The sequence below is a fragment of the Muscardinus avellanarius genome, assembly GCF_963383645.1.
Source record: "Muscardinus avellanarius genome assembly, chromosome: 5".
Classification (NCBI taxonomy): domain Eukaryota; kingdom Metazoa; phylum Chordata; class Mammalia; order Rodentia; family Gliridae; genus Muscardinus; species Muscardinus avellanarius.
The window spans coordinates 47,908,678-47,933,328 of record NC_137790.1 but is presented as its reverse complement, the minus strand read 5'-3'; the positions used below and the strand labels follow the sequence as shown (position 1 = coordinate 47,933,328).

The window sequence follows — 24,651 nt, the reverse complement described above, 5'->3', positions numbered from 1 at the left end:
TGCTCTCCACCCATAAGATCTTCATCATTGGCAAACGTAGATTATGAGAGAGTTTGCTCATTAGACAAACCAAGAACTGTAAATGTAGCTGGCCTACAAAGGGAGAATCTGGAAGAATCCAGATGGGTGGGAGAGGTCTTTATCCATGGGATTGCAAAAGGCCTGGGATGTTTGGTCCTGAACTATGTTTTTCTGTCTCAGCTTTAAAAAATTAATTTATGAATTATGACAATGGTAATAACCTGTCCAGATTTCCTTTGGGACAGAAACAAATTAAATTGTCAATTAAAATTCATTGAGTAAAACACAACTTAATTTATCTATTTGTGTTCCATATTTATATTTAATATCTGAGTACTTATAGGTAATTATTTCCACCAAAAAATTTTTGGTTTTGGCTTTTATTTTATGTGCTGGGGATTGAACCCAGGGTCTCTTGCAGGCCAAGCAAGTACTCTGCCACTGAATGGTACTCTTTTTTTTTTTTCTTAATTACAAAGAATAACCTCACTGTGCCTCCTATCTGCAAATATAGGAGGAAAACAAATTTTGTGAAAAAATTGTTAATTCTTTCTTGCTTAGAAACTTTCTGGTGAAGAAGAAATTTATAGAGTTACAAAAAGACACAAATAAAAGGGAGTCTCTGTAAAAGTAAAAATATGGAGTAAGAGCCAGATGTACAGACATAGATAGTAGGAAAACTAAGCTTATCTTGACTGCTCCCTTAAATTGAGGGGTCATTTCCTCTTAATTCATTTTGGTGCCCTTCTTTGATTGAAAAAGATGTTTCCAATATTGGTAGCATTTTTAGTTATATTTATATTAACAAATAAGTTGGGCATGCTATTGTGATTTTATTTGCAGTTACTGATAAATAATAGAGTCCAGAATGTTTTGTATATTCATTTGACATCAGTACAGTTTCAGTTTTGAAGTATGTATTCAAATTTTTTGTTCACTGTGTGTATGTGTATTTGTGTATGTGTGTATTTGTATGTTTGAGAGTGTCATGATGGCAACTGAACCTAGGAACATTCTACAACTGAACTTCACCTACAAATGTGTTTTTATTTTTTATTTTTATTTTATTTTTTATAATTATATTAGTGCACTATAGTCTCATATTATAAATGTAGTTCATAATTATATTGACATACACACACACAGCACTTGGTACGCTTTCCCATAGCTCCTTTCCCATACAGGGTAGTGAGACTGACATTGGAATTATCACATATGTACATCATATCAATGGAAGTAATTTCTTCATTGATCCTCTTTATCTCCTTCCCCTTTTCCTTAGACCACCTCCCTGGCTCCGTTGAAGTTTCTCCTTCATTATTTGAAGTTTCTCTGGTATCCTACTTACTCCCTAGCTTTTGCATATGAGAGAAAAACATATGACCCTTCACTTTCTGTGACTGGCTAATCTTACTTAGCATAATGTTCTCTAGGTCCATCCATTTTTCTGAAAATGATATTATTTTGTTCTTTTGGTCGCTGAGTAGAATTCCATTGTGTGCATATTCTATATTTTTGTAATTCACTCACATGTTGATTAGATACCTAGGTTAGTTCCGTAATTTCATTTTTGTGAAATGTGCTGCTATAAACATGGATATGTTGGAAAGATACCCAGAAGTGGTATAGCTGATCATATGGTGTGTCCATTCTCAATTTTTGGAGGAAAATTCACACTGATCTCCATAGAGGCTGCACTAATTCGCAATCCCACCAACAGTGTAAAAGAGTTCCTGTTTCCCTACGTGCTCACCAGCATTTACTGTTGTTTATCTTCTTGATGATTGCCATTCTGATTGATTTAGATGGGAATCTCAGTATAGTTGTAATTTGTATCTTCCTGATTACTAATGATGTTGAAAATTTTTTTATGTATTTATTGGCTATTTGTTACTAACTTGCTGAGGCTGGCCACAGACCTGTGATCCTGATCCTTCTGCCTCAGCCTCCCAAGTACTCAGATTACAGGCATACATCACCATCAGTGACTGAGATGCATTAATTTTATATTGTACAGAACTTTCTTTATTGGTGTAGTATAGTCTCACATCGTAATGGTGCCCCCATATTGTAGAGAACTTTTAAGTAGTGTTAAATTTTATTATCATATTTTAGTTGTAAGAGATCAAAGTAAATACCATCTAATGGTTTTATCTGCATTTCTTTAGAAAGTGTTTATGAGTTATTCTTTGTAGACAGAATGGTTGTATAGAATTATGACTTTCTTATTGTTTGCTATTTTATTGTTTTAAGGTATGACATATATAAAAATTGAAAGATATTGAAGACAGTATTAGCATAGAACAAGTTAATGAAATATTCTACAATAGTAGCAAAAATGAACAAGATCCTTTTCTTAATTCAGATTTCTTAATGTATAAGTTAATAAGTAATCTTTTCACATTTCTATTTTTCCTTTTCATATCTTTATGGTGCAATGTAATTATATATCATAGTGATATTCACAATGAAACAAATATACATGCATGCATCAATTGGTATATTTTCCTCTGTATACCTGTCTCTTTCCCCACTTTCCTCTTTGCTTACTAATGAAATTGATAATGAACACTTCTTGTATAGATATAGCTCATTTTAACTGTTCCCTTTATCAATATTCATTTTTTCTTTCCTCACCTCTCTCTCTCTTAATCCAGTTCAAGTCTTCTACTGTTTTCTCTCCTTATTAGACTGAAGTTCCTTTTATTTCCTGTATATGTTCTAGCTTTCACATATGAGAGAAAAAAATCTACCTTCCATTTGCTAAGACTGATTAATCCCACTTAGCATACTATTCACTAGTTCTATTTATCCTGTTAATGACATAATTTTGTTCTTCCTTGTAGCTGAGTAAAATTCAATTGTGTGTGCACACCATATTTTTGTTATTCATTCATCTGTTGATGGATACCTAGGTTGGTTCTATAGTTTGCATATTGTGAATTGTGCTGCTATAAACATAGATATGCATGTATTTACTATAGTATTATAAGCTCAGTTCCTTTGGAAAGACACTGAGAAATTGTATGACTGGGTCATATGGTGGTTTTGTTCTTAGTCTTCTGAGAAACCTCCATATTGATCTCTGTTGTGTTTGTACTAATTTACACTCTCACCAACAATGTATATGAGCTTCTATTTCCCCATAGCTTTGCCAGCATTTGTTATTATTTGTATAATTGAGGATAACCATTCTAATTGGTTTTAGATGAAATTTTAGGGTAGTTTTGATTTGCTTTTCTCTGATTGCAAATGATGTTGAATTTTTATACATTTATTGGCTATTTTTATGTAACTTTGAGAAGTGTTTATTTAAAGTAGCCCATTTTAAATTTTAATTGGATTATTTTTGTTTTCATGTTGTTTGTTGAATTCCTTAAATATTTTAGATATTAATTCTCTATCAGAGAAGTAGTTGGCAAAGATTTTCTCACAGTGTATCAGCTCTCTCTTCAGAATCTTGATTGCATCCTTCATGGCACAGTAGTATTTTGATTTTATGGCATTCAATTTATTCATTCTTGAGTTTATTTCCTGAGCTTTAAGGGCATTGATGAGGAAGTCTCTATCAGTGCCTGGGGAGTTAAACCTAAGCCCTCTTCTAGTAATTGCAAAGATTCTGGTTAAATTTCTAGCTCTTTAATCCATCTAGAGTTGAGTTTTGTGCAGAGTTAAGTAATGGAGATTTAATTTTATTTCTCTCTATATAGCTATCCAGTTTTTCCAAACCATTTGTTGAAAAGGTTGTTTTTCTCCTGTGCATGTTTTTTGTCCCCTTTGTTAAAAAATCAACTGAATATAATTGTGAGGATTTGTCTCTTTAACTTCTATTCTATTCCACCAGTGTATGTCTTTGTTTAAGTGCCAATACTATGCAATTTTCATTATTATAGCTCTGCAGTATAATTTCAGATTAGATATTATGATGTCTCTTCTGTTGTTCTTATTGCTTAGGATTTCTTTGGCTATTCTGGGTCTTTTAGTCTTCCATATGTATTTTATCACCTTTTTTTCTAGCTCTATGAAGAATTATATTGATGTTGCAATAGGGATTGCATTGAATCTATCGATTACTTTTGGTAGTATGACCATTTTGACAATATTTATTCAGCCGATCCAAGGACATGGGAGATCTTTCAATCTTGAAAGATCTTCAAATTCTTTTTTTTAGTGTTTTATAATTTTCATTTTTGAGTTTTATTAGGATATGATAGTTTAAGGTGACATTTATGGGTAACAAATTGACAATTGGTGGACATTACATGGATATTTTTGTATGTCTGCTTGACCAGGTATCAGACGCCTGGATGCCCAAATACATGGTTCAGCATTATTTCATATTATTCCGGCAAGGGTGATTCCAGAAGATACCAGCATGTGAATTGGTTAATTGTGTATAGTATGACCGTCCCCTGCATTGGGTATCGTGCAATCCATTCATGGCCTGGGTGCAACAAAAGGGGAGAGGAATTTTGCATTCATTTTCCTCCTTACAACTTGAGCTAGAATGCTAACATTCTTCTCCCTTCTGTCCTTCTCACTCTGAGGCCCTCACTCGACAGTCACTTGCCCATCAGCTCTCCGGTTCCCAGGTTTTTGGTTCCTAAATCTCTAAGTTGTAGATGACACAAAATAATTTCTCAACTTCTACAATTATGCAAGGCAATATCCTATAAAACACCGTTCTCTCTCTTTTCTAAAGGCTGATTATTTCAGTGCTTGAGAAAAATATATACAATGAAAAAGCAGTGCAAATTATATGCTATTTTTCCAGTTATTTGAGATATTATGGCTTCACTGAGTTTCCTACACTTTTATGGTGCCATTTTCTAACATAACTCACCTAACTGTAATAATGTTGGTGATAATTATATTTCACTTGGCTTCTCTATTTTTAAAAATCTTATTGATACCTTGTAATTATACATCATAATGAGGCTCATGCTTGCACAAACAAAAAAGTAGAAAGTAAAGAGTAGAAATAAAGAATATTTACATAGTTCTGTTTAAGTAGAGAACATAGAATTGTGGAATTTGCATTTGGGCATGTCCACAATATATTTTATATTAAAATTATAATTTTCTCTGATTATTTAAAACAATGATTCTCTAAGTGTGGGCTTACTCAAACAGTAGTAACATTGCCGAATCAGATAGTCTTGTAGTGGAGCTAATCATTTTGTGTTTGCTGAGGCTTCTCAGAGGATTATGATGAACATAAAATTTGAGAATCACAAATTTCAAATAGCTCCAGCCATTGTTCTTGTTCCCTAAAAAATTCTAGATCAAAGAACTTTGGTTCTTGTCTAGTTCACATATGCAATCAGAGTTCACCATAAATAATCCACTACCAAACTTTTTGATTGGTGTTTGCTTGTTCATCCCCAAATATTAAATATGTTTGTTTCACTATCTAGCACAATTTTGTCAATAATCTCCTAAAAATATAAGATTTGGGGAGACGATGAGAAATGTATATAAATTAAATACATGAATTCTTTGACAAGAAAGAATAACAACTTGAATATGATCCACTCACTTCATTTCCTGAAGATTGGGGATATCACTAGGGAGAACAAAAGCAAAACAAATCGAGGTCCTCTAACTTTTTAAAGTAGACCTGAAGAAATATAGACTAATGATTTTTATTTTATTTTTTGTGGTACTGGGGATGGAACACAGGGGCATTCTACCTCTTAGCTAAACTCCCGCCCTATTTTTTAATTCTTTATTTTGCAACAGTGTCTCACTGACTTGCAAAGGGCTTCACTAAGTAGCTGAGGCTGTCTATGAACCCAGATCCTCTTGTCTCAGCCTCACAAAGGCTGAGATTACAAGCCTGTGCCACTATGCCCAGCTTAATTTAAATATTAATATGGTTTGTGTCCCTTAAGCCAAACATCTACTAATTATCTTCCCCCTGACATTTTGTCATGCTGTACTAAAAGGCTCAAATTTGTGTGTCTAATGCTTTCTTTACTAAAATATGGGTGAGTTGATCAGCAGCCTTTCCAGGAAAAAACTTCCCTGGAATAATTTGTGTGTGTGTGTGTGTGTGTGTGTGTGTGTGTGTGTGTGTGGTACTGGGGTTCCTGGAAGCCCTTCTATCTCCGGGATACACTCCCAGACCTATTTTTTATATTTTTATTTGAAAACAGGGTCTCTTAAGCCAGTGCGGCTGGCTTCGAACCTGCGTGATCCTCCTGCCTCTGCCTCCCAAGAGCAGGGATTACAAGTGTGTGCCACCAAGCCCGGCAGGAATAATTTTAATATTGAAATATTTGAGTGATGCATTCTTCATGAATTCTATGCACTTGTGCATGGCTTATTTTGATTTTTCAAATTAAAAAATTGTTTTAAAGATGAACATATTCTCATCTTTTGGCATTAAGGCCAATTAAAAATACTGGAGCTACTATCTTGTTCAATGTAACACTAAAAACACCATAACTTAAAATAAAAATATATTAGTTCTCACAGTTTTGCCTCACACTTAGAACTTCCATATTTTTTTTGTAATTCTACCTGTTTATTAAAAATTTTCTTAATTAGTGCATCACTCATTTTCTATTCCTTAATCAGAAAGAATACAATAATTAGAATATAATAATTTTTTAAAAACAAAAAATAGGATGCTATCAAAATATGCCTCAATTTTCTGTTTAATGCCTCAATCCAAATATAGAACTTCCAATATCAAGGAATAAGCCTAACCAAGGAGGTAAAAGATCACTAAAATAAAAGTTATAAAACACCAAAGAAAGAAATTGAAGAAGATCCTAACAGATAGAAAAATTCCCTTTGCTCCTTTTGATTTTAAAATATTTCACAAATACTTCAGCTAGGCGTGGTGGTGGCGCATGCTTGTAATGCCTGTACTTGGGAGGTTGAGACAGGGGACTGCACAGGTTCGAAGCCAGCCTCAGCTACTTAGTGAGGATCTCAGCAACTTAGTGGTACCCTGTTTCCAAATAAAATAAACTGGGTCTGGGAGTGTAACCCAGAGGTAAAAAAAAAAAACCCTTGAGTTCCATCTCCAGTACACAAAATAAATTCACAAATACTTATTTAGGGCCTCATGTATATAGGGCACCATGTCATAAATTCTAGAGATAGAAAGAATAGCAGGACTTCTAAATTGCAATATAAAAAGAAGTTACTTCACTTTTCCTATTATCTCAAATGAACAACCTTCTGATTATTTTCCTCACTATATTCCCAGTTTTACTTATTTCTCTGTGTGATATGTGAGTTGAATTGCTTCAAAGAGAGAGGCACCATTTACTCAGAAAGGTAAACAAAAGTAGAACGAAAGATATTTTCAAGGCAAGCAGTATTTCTGGGGTTTTCCTCTTCTTTCTTAAACATAAACATGACACTATTAAGGAATAAATGTGATATTATACCTATGGTATACAGCACTATTATTTATATAAAGTATTAAACCTAATTACCTTTGAACCACACTATATTAACAGTTTCTATTATTATTATTATTATTAGTAGTAGTAGTAGTAGTAGTAGTAGTAGTAGTAGCAGCAGCAGCAGTAGTAGTAGTAGTGGGGACTGAATTCAAAAGTGTTCTATTTTTGAGCTATATTCCTAGCCCATTATATTTTTTATTTTGAAACTGGGTCTTATTAGATTGCTGATGCTGGACTCAGACCTGTGTGATCTTACTGCCTCAGTCTCCAAAGTGCTGAGATTATAGGTGTACACAACCATATCAAGCTAGTATTCAGTGTTATCTATAATGCAAAGAACACACAAACTTGTAAAAATGTTCACTTGTAACTTGTCTTCTAAATTATTTTAATATGATATGAACACATGATAGAAATTTCTTATGTGTTTGTGAATGAAAAAGACAATTGTTTTAAGTAATTAATTAGGTGTCAAAAACTTTCAAAAACATTCAAGAGCAACTACAGTAGCAAAAATGTTGAAGACCACTGAAAACATCAACAATTATTGCCACAATTTTGATTACTTTAACAAATAAAGAGCACATAATCAAATGAAATCTAAATATTTCTTGTCAACATTTTTGTCACTGCATCTATGACTTGCTTGTTTCTCAGGCTATAGATAAGAGGATTCAACATTGGAATTATGACAGTATAAAATACAGAGGCAATCATATCTTGATCATGTGTCTCTGAAGATGCAGGATGCACATACATAAAGAGAAGGGGGCCATAGTATATAGACACAGATAAAAAATGGGCCCCACAGGTGGAAAAGGCTTTCCTTGTACTCTTTTCAGACTTCTTTTTAAAAATTGTAAAGAGAACCACTATATAAGAGACAAGAATTATGGTAATGCTAAAGACTTGTATTGAACCAGAAAAAATAAAAAGCATTAGATAATTAATAGAAGGATCAGTACAGGAAATCTTTAACAATGGTATAACATCACAATAAAAGTGATGTATGACATTGGAATTACAGAAGGTTAATCTAAATAGAAAACTTTCATGAATTAATGCATGGAGAAAGCCACCTGCAAATGATAAAATTATTAGCTGTATGCATAGTCTGTGGGTCATAATCACTGGATAAAGTAATGGTTTGCATATGGCTACATAGCGATCATAAGCCATTGCTGCCAAGAGGAAACAATCTGTGGTTGCACTTATTGCGAAGGAAAAAAATTGTATCATGCATTCGGAGAGCGATATAATCTTGCTCTTACCTAAGAGATTGAGGAGCATCTTTGGGGTCACTGTGGATGATAACCAAGTATCCACACAGGCTAAATTTCCAAGGAAAAAGTACATGGGGATGTGAAGGTGATTATCCTTCCAGATGAGAGCAATCAGACCAAGGTTCCCCACCATGGTGATGAGATATATCACCAAGAACACCAGGAACAGTGGGATTTTCCAGTGCGGTTGGTATGTAAGTCCTGTGAGAAGAAACTCTGTGAGCAAAGTTATATTTTCTTTTTCCATGTCCTCACTGGATGTTCTCTGAAATGAAATGCAATGAAATTAAAAATTGATTATGATCTATAAATAGAATAATGGTCAGAAATAGTTGAAATAAAATTTTCAGAATGCATTTACCTTAATTACTACAAACAGAAGAAAATACTTTGTGGTGAAATTAAAAATGACAAAAAGAAATATCAATTCAATAAATTTTCATGTACAACATATTTAGAGAAAATAGAAGTCCTTCTAAGTTTGTAATAAATTTTTTGAGAACAATAACATGTGGTTTACAATTCTGTGTCTTAGATATGGTTCAAGATCTAGAGAAAATCTATTTGTATGACCTGGATTAAAAACTGAATGGAGTGCCATGTGAAGGAATTGAAACTTTGTTCCCATGAAGTAGGCTTTTAAAAAGATGTTTTAAGATGTTTAATGATGTAATAACATATTTTTAATTAAATACTTGGTGGTGAACCAAATGTCTGTTGAAAAAGATCATTAGAATAAAGGTTAGTAATCCGAAAGCTACTCCTATTGTTCAGGAGTTCCCCTAAAAGATTACATAGCCCAGAGGTCTATGGTAGCATCCTTAAAAAATATAGAATATGAGGTATCATTACAATAATAGGGTCAAGAATAAGAGTTCAAGAATACATTAGGATTCTGTACTTTCAGAATGCTCATCTGATGTTGAAAACCTAAGTATATTGCCTGATTTATTTGGCATTTTTACTGACTAGGCAATGAGACCAAGTCAAAAGAATTCTGAATGTAGAATCACTAAGAGTCAATTACATATTTGGTATTAAAGATTGGTCACTGAAGTAAACAGACACTTGGTGATTGGGTAAGTAATCATGAAAAATATAAACGGGAATTTGGTTGCTTGTCAATTTTGTGGAAGGAGTATCCTCCCAACTTCTGGGTGAGATGTATTTAGTAGTATCAAGCTAATAGACACTAATAAAAATATTGTCTTGGGTATCACTGGGGAAATTTCAGGTACACTTTTCAGTAACATAGTCATCAAAGAGCATAGAAAAAGAGATGAAAAGAGACAAGAAAAATTGAGAGAACAGAAAAAATTAGAGGTGACAATGTAGATAGACATTATTTTTGTCATCATCATCATTATTATTATTATTATTATTATTATTATTATTATTTTATGTTCATATAAAAAACTTACAATAGTTCTAGATATTTTCTTCCTATTCTTTTGGAGTGTGGCTGCTTCTTCACACAGGGGAAAACATACATTCACATCAGTTTATTTGAAGACCCAGTGCAGAGTTTGAGCAGCAAAACCCCAATTTAGCAGATCTAATTTCACACTTGACACTCATTTCCAAAATTATGACAGTAAAAAGGAACAAAGATCCACTACAAGTGAATAAACTATGATACAATATTCTTTCCAAAGATATATATTATTTGATGACCACATTGAAATTCTTTTGTACCACATGAATCTTTGTGGTGGGTGGATGCTACTATACACTGAGGAAGATAAAAGGACAGAAACTCACTTTTTCATACCTCTTCCACCTAGAGTGACTTAGACCTTTTATGATTAAATAATTAAAAGTCTGGCACCAAAAATGAATTGATAAAGAAATTGGAAAAACTTGCTGCTGAGGAGGTTTAAAAGACAAAAATATTAAAAACCCAGCAGAGTAGCAATGACTAAGCTGAAGCATTTGTAAATCTCTAAAACATTTAAAAATAAAAAGAGACATCTTGTTTCTGAAGATTGCACATTTAATGAAGTTATTGCTTAATAGTAGAAAAAGACAGGGTTGTTGTTACAATTGATGGCTTTTAAATCCTTTAAAATTACCCCTTGAATAGATTTTGCATCAGAAAAAATTTTACAATTGCAAAACACTGTTAAATTTTGAACCTGGCAAGTAATGATTTAAAATCTAAGAAAAATAATTCATACATTGTAGTCTCTTAATTAGGTGCTATATTTATATGAGAACTATAATTTAAACAATCAATAATATCATAGAGTTTAGATACTCCCACCATCAATAGCAACAAAAAAAGTAACTCTCTGAAAGGTTGGGATGCTGGTCCCTTCACTGTGTAGGTGCTTATCAATAACACCTCATGTGTGTTAACTCCAACACACGCAAGATAATGTTTCAGTTTCGTTACCTTTGTTATTACAGTGATTCAAATGGACTTTCTCTAGAAATTTTTCTTGTTTTCACTTGAGAGCATTTTCTTCTTGCCCCCACCAACGATTTTAGCAGAAAATGTAGCCAAAGGCAGAAATCTGATAAGTACAATTTAAATAAACAGTGACAGCAGTTCCAGTTTGAAAGTGTTTGACTTAGAGTGATATTCCTTCCACATAATTCCAAATCCCTAGATAGAGGAGCAAAAATAGGTGACCTAACTGAGGGGATCCGGAGTGGGGGGGGAGAAAATTCTCTAATGCACCTGATGTACTTTAACAAACATATCAGTATCAATCACTAAGCCAAACATGAGAAGGAGCAGAGGGAGGGAATGGGGTGGGAATTGGGTAAGGACACATTTTGGTGATGTGTGTATGTATGTCCCCATCATCTTGTATCCCATTAAGTTGTATGACTACAATGCGCCAATGAAAAATAGGATTCAAGTTGTGTGTGGGCATTCATCGATTTGTGAGTGCGACAGAAAGCATGGGAAAAGTACTTTCATCCTGTTTCTTGATATATTTATCAGGTACTCAGCAAAATACTGTGAGAAGTGGAAGAAAGTTCAGACCAATATGTAAGCCATATATTAAACATTCTAATCAGAATGCATGATTAGCTAAACACAATGGGTCACTTTATCAGAACTATTAGAAATAGTTCTTATATAAGAATCACTATGATTTTAATCTTAATCCATGTTTTAAATGGTTTAAAGTTCTGTATCACCAAATGAAGTCATTAGATGAATGAGATAATAAACATATCACTAAAGAAAACAAAAAGTCTTATTTTTAAGATTTTTCTGATTTTAACACAAAAGTCTTCTGCTGATTCATATTTCAGCACAAAATTAAGTATGAAAATAATGAACTGTTTTCCATTTTTCCCTGGCTCTTTTGGTATCTTCCAAATCAGATCTGAATTATCACAGGTTAAACAGTATTTTTGACTTTCATATAAAATTCAAAATAGAGGAATCATTTCTATCTTACCTACAAGTTGAAAAATGTGGCGATCCTTTTAAAGTATTATAAAGCAGAAAATACAATAGCACAGGTTAAAGTATTATAAAGCAGAAAATACAATAGCACAGGATGGACAGTAACTAATGTATCAATTCTTTGCACAGTGACTCTTTGAGGAGGTTTATTTTCGAAGTCTCGGGAAAATATGGTTTACTTTGAAAGCAAGGGCCAGTTATATCACTGTTTCTTTTTTCAAGCATCGTAAGGAGTAGGGATCTGAATTCTCCTAGGCGTACCAGACAGATCCCTGAAGGACAGAGTAAATCTGTTCTACTGGGCACTGTGGATTTGGACAAGCAGGAGAAGTTAAGGTGTCCCAGAGGCATTAGCAACTCCGGAATCACAAACTTCAAGTCATTGTGGACTGACTCAGTTTTAACAACAAAAATTATACTTTAACGTTTTCCTTCACTGTGGACACTTTTTATATTTTTATGAATTTCAATTTACATATAAAATGTATTGTCTGAATACTTTGATTAGTATAGTTCTGTCTAAGCTTATCAAAACATGATTCAGCCGGGCGTGGTAGAGCACGCTTGTAATCCCCACACTTGGGAGGCTGAGACAGGAGGATCCCGCAGGTTCGAAGCCAGCCTCAGCTAGTTAGTGAGGCTCTCAGCAACTTAGTGAGACCCTGTTTCCAAATAAAATATAAAATGGGTCTGGGAGTATAGCCCGGAAGTAGAAAGCCTCTGGGTTCCACCTCCAGTACCACCAAAAAAAAAAAAAAAAAAAAAAAAAGCATGATTCTGAATAAACAATGATCTAGATGCCCTATGGAAGCCAAGCCTAAATAAACTTGTCCTCATGCAACCTGGAGCTTAAATCCCAGATATATACTCATCTTAAGCTGACACTTGAAAAGAAATCTTACTAGGCAAATGTTAAAAGGACTTTCTAAACCACTGATAAGTTTTTCAATGGAAGAGAACCCATATCTGTGCTTTACAAACTTTTATTTCTGTGAACTTTCTAGAGCTCTTGGAAAAACAAATATTTGTTTCTGTACTTTTGGGTTGAGTTCCAGAGTGATCATTTTTAACGAGGTGATGCCAGTGGGTGCTTCCAGCCACAGAGCCTTCATCATTGAAGAGCCTATTTTATGGGAAGGCCTTGCTCATTAGAAAAACAAAAAATGTGAGTGTCCTGCAGAGGGAGAAGCTAGAAGGGCACCTCCCTCATTCATGAGATTGCAAAAGGCCTGGGAGGTTAGGTCAGGAACTTTTTTTTTGTACCCTAGTTTAAAGGAAAACGATAGATTATGAACATGGTAGTAACCTGTCCAGATTTCTTTTTGAGCAAAAACAAATTGTTAGTCAATATTTATTGATAAAAATATATCTTAATATATGTATTTGTGACATTTATACTCGATCTATAAATATTAATATTTAATTAAGTCCTTAAGAAGATTTTGATTTTGGTTTTTATTTTAGTGTTAGGTATTTAACCCAGCATCTCCTGCATGCTAGGTAAATACTGTATCACTGAGCCAGACTCATAAAAAATATTTCTAATTTCAAAAAGTAACCTCTGCATGCTTCACAACTACAAAGATAGGAGGAAAACAAAGACATATTTAGAGGAATACTTGTTAATTACCTGTTTGCTTAGAATTTTGCTAGGAAATAAGAAACATGTAGAGGACAACGCAACCCAAATAAAAGAAGACCAGTCTAAAACATCTGTAAAAGTCGGGGATTAGAGACAGATATGTAGACATAGATTTTAACATGTCCCAGATTTGACTTATATTGATTGTTCCTTTAAATTGGGTGTAGTTTTCTCTTACCTCATTTTGGTGCCTATCTTTGATTGCAAAGCTCTGCATCAAAACTTCCAATAAGGGTAGCCTTTTTAGTTTCATTCATTTTAATAATTTGGATATACTATTATGGTTATATTTGCATTTTCTGATGATTATCATAGTCCAGTATGTTTTGTATAGTCATTTTGACATCTGTATATTTTTAATTTTGAGGTGTATATTAAAATTTTTTACCCAGTGTTTGTGGTGTGTGTGTGTGTGTGTGTGTGTGTGTGTGTGTGCGCGCGCGCCTCATGCATGATAGACAAATCTTTTATCACTGACCTAAATCCCTTTCCCATTTTCTGATAGAATTATTTGTTTAATAAGTAATAATTTTTATAATGATTTTTGGTACCCAGAGCATTGCACCTGCAAGGCAAGATCTTTATAACTGAGTTACTTCTTTTAAATAAGACTTCTTATCAGATACATGATTTACAAATATTTTCTCAGGGGTTTTGACCACCATTTTCTCTACAAAGTATCACACTGATCTGTTCTACTGATGACATGGATATGAATGGACCAAATGAGAATAAAAATGGGCACCAGTCAAGACTTACTTTAAGACATCATTGTGTCATTTGATGGGAAACAAACCAGACAACAATTCAGAGGCCTTCTACCTTAGTAAAATTTCTAATAATTCAGTAATATAAGATGTATCAAGACATCTTTTTTAAGGTGAAGCATAAGTTACCAGGCTTCTATAGATAATTTATAGTGTGCACCATTAGAATTTTGCAACGAAGCCATGTCATCCTCAGCAAATGGCCCCTCTCCTTTTGAGAAATAGCTCTTAGCATGCTACTAAAAGTTAAAAGTTTAATACTGGACCACAAAATCATTGACTTCTCATTTTATTCCATTGCAATAAAGAAGAGGTGCAATATCATTTCATTTTTCAAAAATTTCTTTTTGTGTTTTTAGTTTTTTCTTTAATTTTTTTAACAAGTTGCAACCAGTTTATTAAAATTCCTGACTTAGGCATCTGCAATGGTAACTTTAACCTCCACTCTTGACTCAATACTGATTGAAGTAATTTGTTTAACAATCTCAGAAGGGCTGTCAATTAGTTGCTTGTGGATTCTCATCTGGAAGCGATCCCATGTCTTAGAGCCTTGACCACAAGGTGTTTTCCTCCTAGTGATTCTCAAAGTCTTGGTAGGTCCTTTCACTTTGAAGCTCTTTTCTTTGGCGCCTCTGATCAAACCAGCACACACCTTTTCCAGCGACTTCTCTTTGCGGCCGGTGAGGGTAATTCTGATTCGGTGAATCACCACCTCTGGTTCTACAGGTGTCTTTCTAGTATCTTTAAAAGCCATGGCTGCGGCAGGGTTTCCAGACCTACTTGCTCCTCAACGCAAGAGAACAGTGGTGAGTCAGGAGTGTAAGGGCAGACAGAAGCCCAGAAGCACTCACAGCGCTCCTTGAAAAATTCTTTAATGTTTTATAATTTTCATTGTAAAGGTCTTTTACCTCTTTGATTAGATTTATTCCCAGGTATTTTATTGTTTTTGAGGTTATTATGAATAGGATTGTTTTCCTTATTTCTTTCTCTGTGGATTCATGATTGGCAAATAGAAAAGCTACTGATTTCTTTAAGTTGATTTTGTACCCTGATACTTTGCTGTGTTGGTTAATCAGCTCTAGTTGTCTTTTGGTTGAGCTCTTTAAGTCTTCTAAGTATACGATAATTCATCTGAAAACAAATATAATTTTAATTCTTTTTTCTATTAAATTTCTTTGCTATCTTTCTCTTATTGTTGTGGCAAGAGTCCCAAGGAATATATTGAAAAGGAGTGGTTATAGTGAACATCCTTGTCTTGTTCCTGATTTTAGAGGGAATTTCTACAGGTTTTCCTCATTCAATATGATTTTGGCTTTGGATTTATTGTATATTGCCTTAAGAATGTTGAGATATATTCCTTCGATTCCAATTTTTTGCAATGTTTTTAACATAAATGGGTGTCGCGTTTTGTTAAATGTTTTTTCAGTGTCTATTAATTTGTTCTGTGATTTTTGTTCTTAGTTCTATTTATGTGCCGAGTAATATTTATTTATTTATTCATTATATTTTTTTGTGGGTCTGAGGATGGAACCCAGGGGCATTCGACCTCCAGGCTATACCCCCTGCCCTATTTTTTTTTAATGTGGTGGTGCACGCTTGTAAGGATTTGGGAGGCTGAAACCTGAGGATCACGGTTTGCAGACAGCCTCAGCTACTTAGTGAGGCCCTCTGCAACTCAGTGAGACCTGGTTTCAAAATGAAGAATAAATAATAATGATATATTTATTTGCATATGTTGAACCAGCCTTGCTTTCCTGATATGAAACCAGCTTGGTTGTGGTGTATAATTTTTTTATGTGATTTTTAATGTGCATGGCTAGCATTTTGTTTAGAATTTTTGCATCTATGTTTATCAATTATATTGGTCAATAAATTTCTTTTGGCAGTAATATGATACTGGCCTCATAGAAGGAGTTTGGAAGAATTTTATCACTTTCAATTTCATAGAATAACTTGCTAAGTATAGGATTTAATTATTCTTTAAAAGTTTTGTAGAATTCAGCTGGAAACCCATCTGGACCTGGGCTTTTTTATGGCAGACTGTTTTTTTTGTTTTGTTTTGTTTTGTTTTTTTGGTGGTATTGGGGTTCCTGGAAACCCTTATACCTCCAGGCTACACTCCCAGACCTGTTTTTATATTTTTATTTGGAAACAGGGTCTCTTAAGCCAGCAAGGTTGGCTTTGAACCTGCGTGATCCTCCTGTCTCCACCTCCCAAGAGTGGGGATTACAAGGGTGCACCACCACGCCCAGCTATGGCAGCATTTTTATTGCTCTTTCTATTCCTTTGCTTGGTATTGGTGGTTTAGGTTTGCTATATCCTGTTGGCTCAACTTAGGTAGGTTATATATGTTTAGAAATCTGTCAATTTCTTTCAGTTTTTCAGTTTATTGGAATTTCAATTTTCAAAATGTTTTCTGAGAATCCTCTGAATTTTCCCACTGTCTGTGGTGATGTCTCCATTTTCATTTCTGATTTTAATGATTTGGGTTGATTATTAGGTTGTCTAAGTACTTGTAAATATTGTTAATATTTTTAAAGAACAGATTTTTGATTTGTTGATCCTTTGTATTGATTTTTATTCTCTGTTTCATTTCTTTCTGCTCAAACTTTTGAGTTTTCCCCCCAGAATCACTTTAACAACATATAGTTTTAGTGCAGGTAAGCAGTAGTCTCTGATTAGCTGCAGATCACTGTGCTTCCCTGGCCCAAAGTCCACAAGGCCAGAGACTATGATGCTTTATTCAGTGCCCGCAGCTTGTTGGTTGGGACTTCATGCACTACAGAGACCACTGCTGCTCTGCTGATTGTGAGCCTGTGATACTGCAGAGTGCTGACTTCAGAATCTGTGACTAGTGGGTTTAGTCTCAGCAAAGCAAGTATTTGCTATGTTCCAAAGTTGTAACTGGCCTGCTAAGCTTTGATGGCTGTTGGGACAGCACTCTAGATCTGCTTGTTTTGCTCATGAGGCACTTTCAGTCATTAGCTTACGTTTTTGCTAGGTACAAACTCTGCTAGTGGTGAGAGTATTCATTTCCCAAATTTTGGCTGTGATCAAGTGGTGTCCTGGCCTCTTGGTGCAGTCTGGCTGATATGGTGCCTTTGTCACACCCCGCTAATGTCTGGCAGAGTGTTCAGTTCCAAGGCAGGGGTTTGAGTGGTTCGGTACCTTGGCTCCAGGGATATCAGCTTGGCTTTGGGAGGCCGATTTCAGGGGCCCTTGCTGGCTTTTGGTGCTGGTGCTTTGTTGCTCTCGGCATACCAGAGTAATTTTTTTTGGCATACCAGAGAAATTCCTACAGTCCCTATCTTGGCTATGCAAACTACTAGCTATAGTTCCCTCTGTTTCTATGGGGTATTATGTAATTCAAGTTTCTGCTATGTCTGATTGTAAGCCCCTAAGATTTCAGGTTCCCGCAAGTCTATTTTCTTGCTTTGTAAGCCCCTGTGGCCAAGTACAGCCACATTTACTTTTAGGAATGGTTTGTTAACTTACATTGATGGGTGCTGCTCCAGATTGCTGCTGGAAGAGATGAGTTCAGCTGCCACTGAAGTGTCCAGCTGAATCGTCTATTTCTCTTGGTTCCTGCCTGCCATGCATAGGGTGAGATGTTGCCTGCTTTCACTGATGGTATGTAGTTATCAGCCTCATGGTAATCTTCACAGTAATAGTGGATGTCCCTGGAATCCAGAGTGCTGGAAGCTGCCAGCTCCTCCAGTCTCAGGTGGGACTGCTGCTGGTTTCCGGTCTCTATTTTCCAGGCAAATCCTGTAGAGCAGTTTATAGGTCTCTGCTCTTTATTCTGATTCTGGTTCTGCCACTTTTCAACTATTGTTTTTTGTTGTTGTTGTTGACTTTTTTTTTTTTTTACTGCTTTTCTTTTCTTATGGAGAAGCAGTCTTCCCAGTGATTGATTTATAGATCTCAAGCACTAGAATTCTGCTGTCTCACTAAAAGTTGCCATCTTGAATCCACTGTTATTGAGCACCGCTGTGGATCTCTGGAGGATGCGGTTAGTTCGTCCGCCACTGCTTCAGAACAGGTCTGGGCAGGAGGTGCTGACTGCTTACAACACCAAGAGCTGCAGCCCCGCACTTTGTTTCAAGTCATTTGGTTTGTTTCGCTGGGGATCTCTGGAAGTCTGGGTGTGGTGAGGCAAAATAGTTCTGCTACAGTGACTGTGGCCACGCCTTTGAAAGTGGGCAGGGTACTTTTCTGCGCTCTCTTCTGCCTTCTAGCCTTGTTTCCGTAGCCTTTCAAATCTTGGTGCTCTGTTCACATTAATGCTGGATTTTTTTTCTCTTGTTAAGACACTGTGTTTACAGCAAGAGAGATTGTCAGCAGGACTGATAAATGCTACTTCCCTCAGTCCCCTTCTTCCCAGAAGTCCTGACATTATTTTTTTCTTAAAGGTACGTATCCCCACAAATATACTAGTACAAAATGAAAATTTAAAAAATGAGATTTTGAAGCTGAATTAAATAGACTGTGGATTGCCGGGGTCCAGCCCTAGCAAGAGTCAAGGTTCATGTGTTGGTGAGAGAAAGCCGAGGTCGAGTGAGAAAAGAACTGCCACATGAGATCAGATTCAAGCGTCTCCATTTTATTCAGGATTTGTTACAATTTTTATACTTTCTTTTTTGGCAGAAAAGCAAGGGCATAGCCATGCAAGCAGGAACTCCAAGGATAGGAAAAGTTATTGTTTACAGACTTCAGGACAGGGTGTCAAACATTTAAATAATCATAGTATGCTTTGTCTCACTTCACAGAGCTGACTCAAACTTAATCTTATACATTGGCCCAAGCTAAGGTCAGTTTGAACTTAATGTTTGGCCCAAAGTTTATCCTTGGGAAAAAATCTTTGCTGCCTGAGTCTCTCACAAGCCACTGCCCATCAGTTTTAGGTATAATGCTTATACATAAAATTCCAATTATAGACATACTTCATGGGGGATCTCTGCCATTGCGGATCCCCTGATCGAGCTTTCTCAAGATCTGCATAAGATGCTGTGGCAGTGGATCAATTTCTCCTATGTAAATCAGGGCTCATAATTTGCATTTTTGACTATGCTTAGCTGATCAGGTGATTCAATATATATGGAGTAGATTTAAAAAGTCTATAAAATGTTTTACTTTATGAAGTTAAGATAATCTTTCTGAGATCATATATCTTATGAAGGGACACACCAGCAAGCCACCCTCACTCTGTTTTGTCACAGATTATGAATGTTCCCACTCTAGAATTATTATTATATTATTATATAAAATTTCACATTATCTGTTGAGAAATTATTTTATATTAAAAATTTTTTATATAAAGTTAAATGTGAAAAAGCAATAAAATTTGTGTACTAGGCAGCTTTTGCTCATTGTGACCAAAATATCTGACATAAGGAGCTTGAAGAATAAAAGTTTATTTTTGCTCTAGGTTTCAAAGAATCCAGCCTAAGTAGAAACCACCCCCAAGTAGTCCCTTCAGCTATCTGTGGGTTACTCTACTGATGAGGTCAAAGTCCTCATAATCCAATCACTTCCCTGAGGCCCCACCTTTGGACAAAGCCTCCTAAAAGACATGTGAGATTTTGGTAGATATTCTAGATACAAGCCACACTAATATATTACAATAATGACTATTTTTAATAAAAATTTATATTTGAAAAATCTAGGCATATATATTGTATATTTGCTTTTTGGGACAAATCCTTCAAAATGCAACTTTGCCCAAAATGGATTTTTTTTTCTGAAAAAAAAATTTGATTATGAAACAGATAAAAATCCATTTCTTACAAAGTATAAGAAAGGAAAATCAGTGAGCAAAATTTGAAGCAATCGAAACTTAGTAATACATTTTTTTATTAAAGATGTAAAAGTATGCCAGGTTCTCCTATAGAAAAGACATTCATAGATAACTGTTAATTGAATAACCAAGCTTTTCCATACAAGCCTTTCCTAATCACTAGTATTTTGACTACATATAAAAAAAAATTTGACCTATGTATAATTTGAAGAAGCAACCATGAACTTCTGGCAAGGTAAAAGAAGTTTAAAAAATTAAAATTCCAAAAAAGTTTGTCATATTTTTATGTTTTATTATTGTGTAAAAGTATAACAGAGAAAATATGTAGAACAAATGATACAGTTAAAAAATAACTATTTAGCCGGGAATGGTGGCACACACTTGTAATCTCAGTACTTGGGAGGTTGAGATGAGAGGATCACAGGTTCACAGCCAGCCTCAGTTACTTAGTAAGGCACACCACACTTGAATTCTATCCCCCCAGTACTGCAAAAAAATAAATAAATAGATAAATATTTAAAAATCCCCTAAAGCCATAAGCAATTTAGGAAAGAATGATAAAAGGATGTTAAAAATCTTAGCTAAAAATTTGGTGGAATCCTAGATATTCACAAAGTGCCAAAGCATCATACCATTAATTACTTTTTAGATGTAAGAGGAAAGCATAAATTTAGAGCAGGGAGACTGGCTATTCCATTTTACTGTAGGGATGAAATGGGACCTCACTAACAATGGAAAGACAAATTAGCAGTGGGGCACAGACACTACATGAGTCTCCTGATGTGCTGAGTGAATGTGTGAACAGCCTCATCTATGAAATACTCTTGCTAAAAATGTTTAATCAAGACTGTGGATACGATTTCAATGAGAATAGGAAAAATAAATAATGCTAATTAGACAAATTCAGAAAATATGAAATATTCCACAAGACAATTGAAAAATTGGCTCCATCTCCAAAAAGTTATTGTTATTGGCAAAGTTGAAAAAAAAAATAAGTAAAGAGAGCTTTAAGATATATTGAGAAATTAGTGTTAATTTTTCAGATGTTAAAATGGTATTGTGAGACGGGTGTGGTGGCCCACGCTTGTAATCCCCGTGCTCGGGAGGCGGAGACAGGAGGATCTCGCAGGTTCGAAGCCAGCCGCGCTGACTTAAGAGACCCTGTTTCCAAAGAAAAATATAAAATTAGGTCTGGGAGTGTAGCCTGGAAGTAGAAGGGCTCCAGGAACCCCAGTACCACCAAAATAATAAATAAATAAATAAGTAAATAAATAAATAAATAAATAAATAAAATGGTATTGTGATCAAAAAGGAAAACATTTTTGTGTTTCAAAGATGCAGCCTGTAGCATTTGTTTGGGAAATGTCACAATGAAATTAGACCAGATATTTTGCCACTACTGTAAGAGTGGATAGGACCAATTCTTCTACACACAAGCATCAGTAAGAGACTTCCTCAATAAGATTCCAAATCCAAGAAATAAAACAAAAATCAATAAATAAGATTGTATCACATTTAAAGCTCTGTGCAGCAGAGGAAACTATCAAGAACCTAAAAGAGAGAGCCGACAGGATGGGAGAAAATATTTGCCAGCTACCCTTCTAATAGAAGATTGATATCTAGAATAAAGAGCTTTAAACTCAATACTAAAAATACAAAGAACCCAATTAAAATGGGGGAATGAGTTTGAATAGATATTTCTCAAAAGAAGAAATTAAAGTGCCCAATAAATATAGGAAAAAATGTTCAGCATTAGCAATCAAGGAAATGTAAATAGAAATTACACTAAGATTCCATCTAACCTCAGTTAAATTCCAATTTTTAAGAATACAAACAACAACAAATGCTGGTGAGGGTGTGGCAAAATATGAACTCTTATAATCTGTTAGTGGGATTTCAAATTAGTACAACCTCTATGGAGATTAGTATGGAAATTCTTTAAAAGACTGGGGATGGAGCCATTTTAGGACCCTGCCGTACCACATTAAGACCCCACCATACCCCAGTCATACTATTGGATGCTTTTGGAAGATCTCCAAAGCATGCAAATCAGATCACTATAAGGATACATGCATTCCATGTTTATAGCAGCTCAATTCATTATAGCCAAATTATGGAGCCAGCCTAGGTGTCCATCAGTAGACAAATAGATTACTAAATTATGATACTTACACACATTGGAATTCTACTCAGCCATAAAAAGCGAATACTATATGTCATCTGCAGAAAAATGGATGGAACTTGAGAATATTATGCTCAGTGAGATTAATCAGCTACAAAAAGTGAAAGGCCATATGTTTACCCTCATATGTGGAAACTAGAGAGAAACTTGGAAATGAGACTTCATATAAGTGAGGGGAGACATTAGTGGGATGGTGGATCAGAGAGAGGGGGGTAGGAGGAAGGGTGGAAGAGATGATGCTGACTACTCAAATAACCTTTTGCTCATACATAAAATTATTTGTATCAGTATAAAACCTATCTATGGGAGGGGGAAGTGGGGTGGAAGCAGAAGGGAAACACACAACTAATGCTTCATGTATGTATGTATTTATTGCCCTGAACCACACTATGATGTATATTACAATGCATTAATGATATATATGCACATATTCAAATATAAATACATACATATATGTAAATACTTCTCTTTAAAAATGCCATACTTAGACTGCTTTTATCATTTTGAGGATGTGTCTCATTTGCTTCATCAATTCAGTATATTCTACAAATTCTACATGATCTGAGCTGGAAGTAAAAATTGGCAATAAGTTATTATCTGTATTTTGCTTTCCCCCAAATCCATTCTCTTACAAAAGAATGTAGCAAATATTCTTGGGAATAACTAATATAACTGGCAAAAATAATTAAATTCACTAACTTTTTGAGCATTGACTGTCAAGTGCAATGATAAAGGCTTGACAGTCATGCTCTCATTTGACTCTTTCAACAACCTTGGAAGTATACATTATTAAACTTATTTCACAAATGAGGAACAAATACTCATTTATTTTATTTGCTTTTTATTTTTACTTTTATACATTTATTGGAGCATGATAGCCTCACATTATAAATGTCTTTCAGAGTGATAATGACACACATGCACACAGCACTTGAATTTTTCCCCGGCTCCTTCTCCACTTCCTGCCCTTTCCTCAAGGAAACCAATATTTATAAAACTTAAATTGCTTAAAATTTTACCAATTTTATATATTAACTTGTGTAAACTATACATTATTAGTCTTCCTAAATACTAAATTATGAATTTTCATACATTAGAGTATATTTTATACAACTCCATAAAAGTCTGTAGTTTTGAAAAAAGTCACACACACACACACATATGTTGGCAATTATTATTATTATTAATTTATTATTTAAAAATTCATATGCATATTATTTTTTTGACTGTACTGGGGATTGAACCCAGGGTAATTATGTAATTATACCTCCAAATTACACCCCCAGCCTTATTTTTTATTCTTTATATTTGAAACAGGGTCTCACTAAGTTGCAGAGGGCCTCACTAAGTAGCTGAGGCTGGCTGCAAACCTGCATTCCTCCCGTCTCAGCCTCCCAAGTACTAGGATTACAAGCATGCACCACCACAACTTATATGCCACCTTAGTCAGATATATTTCTTGTCAAATTGAATTATATATATAGATATATCAATATATTTATTAGCATACATCTAATCTATATAAGCACACGCACACAAATACATAGGTATTTAAATTAATTTTTCTAGCATAATACTTGGGAAATAGTGTACATTGGCACAATTTTCTCAAAGGGCACATTGCAGATTTCTAAAAAAAATGCTTTAGGATTGTGCATATCCTTAGAAAAACTAGTTTTAATTATATAATTTTTTAAATTTATTTATTTATTTTGCATACTGGCAATTGAATCCAGGGGCATTTTACCTTAGAGCTACACTTCATGTCTTACTTTTTATTCTTTATTCTTTATTTTGAAACAGGTTCTCACTAAGTTGCAGAAGACCTCACTAAGTAGCTGAGGCTGACCACAAACCTGCGATCCTCCTATCTCAGCATCCCCAGGACTGGGATTACAAGCATATACCACCACGCCAGCCTAATTGTATAATGTTATTATTAATTTTATTATTACAAATTTTAGAAAAATGTTAAAATAGAAAAACATGGGTTTTTTGTTTTTATGTTTCTGTTTTTTGTGATACTGGGGTTCTGGGAAGCCCTTCTACCTCCGGGCTATGCTCCCAGACCTATTTTTTTATATTTTTATTTGGAAACAGGGTCTCTT

The 24,651-nt window shown here is 34.7% G+C and overlaps 2 protein-coding genes across 2 annotated transcripts; both read right to left on the bottom strand.

Moving 5' to 3' along the window:
- Nucleotides 1-8,045: 8,045 nt before the first annotated feature.
- LOC308263086 (olfactory receptor 5H8-like) lies at nt 8,046-8,975 on the bottom strand (the record flags this gene model as incomplete). Its single annotated transcript, XM_080695953.1, has 1 exon — nt 8,046-8,975. One exon carries the CDS (start codon nt 8,973-8,975, stop codon nt 8,046-8,048), a length of 930 nt encoding a protein of 309 aa, XP_080552079.1.
- Nucleotides 8,976-14,976: 6,001 nt separating this feature from the next.
- On the bottom strand, nt 14,977-15,318 carry LOC308263094 (small ribosomal subunit protein uS10-like; the record flags this gene model as incomplete). The annotated part of the gene is made up of 1 exon (XM_080695962.1): nt 14,977-15,318. The coding sequence occupies one exon, from the start codon at nt 15,316-15,318 to the stop codon at nt 14,977-14,979; it is 342 nt and encodes a 113-aa protein (XP_080552088.1).
- Nucleotides 15,319-24,651: the final 9,333 nt, after the last annotated feature.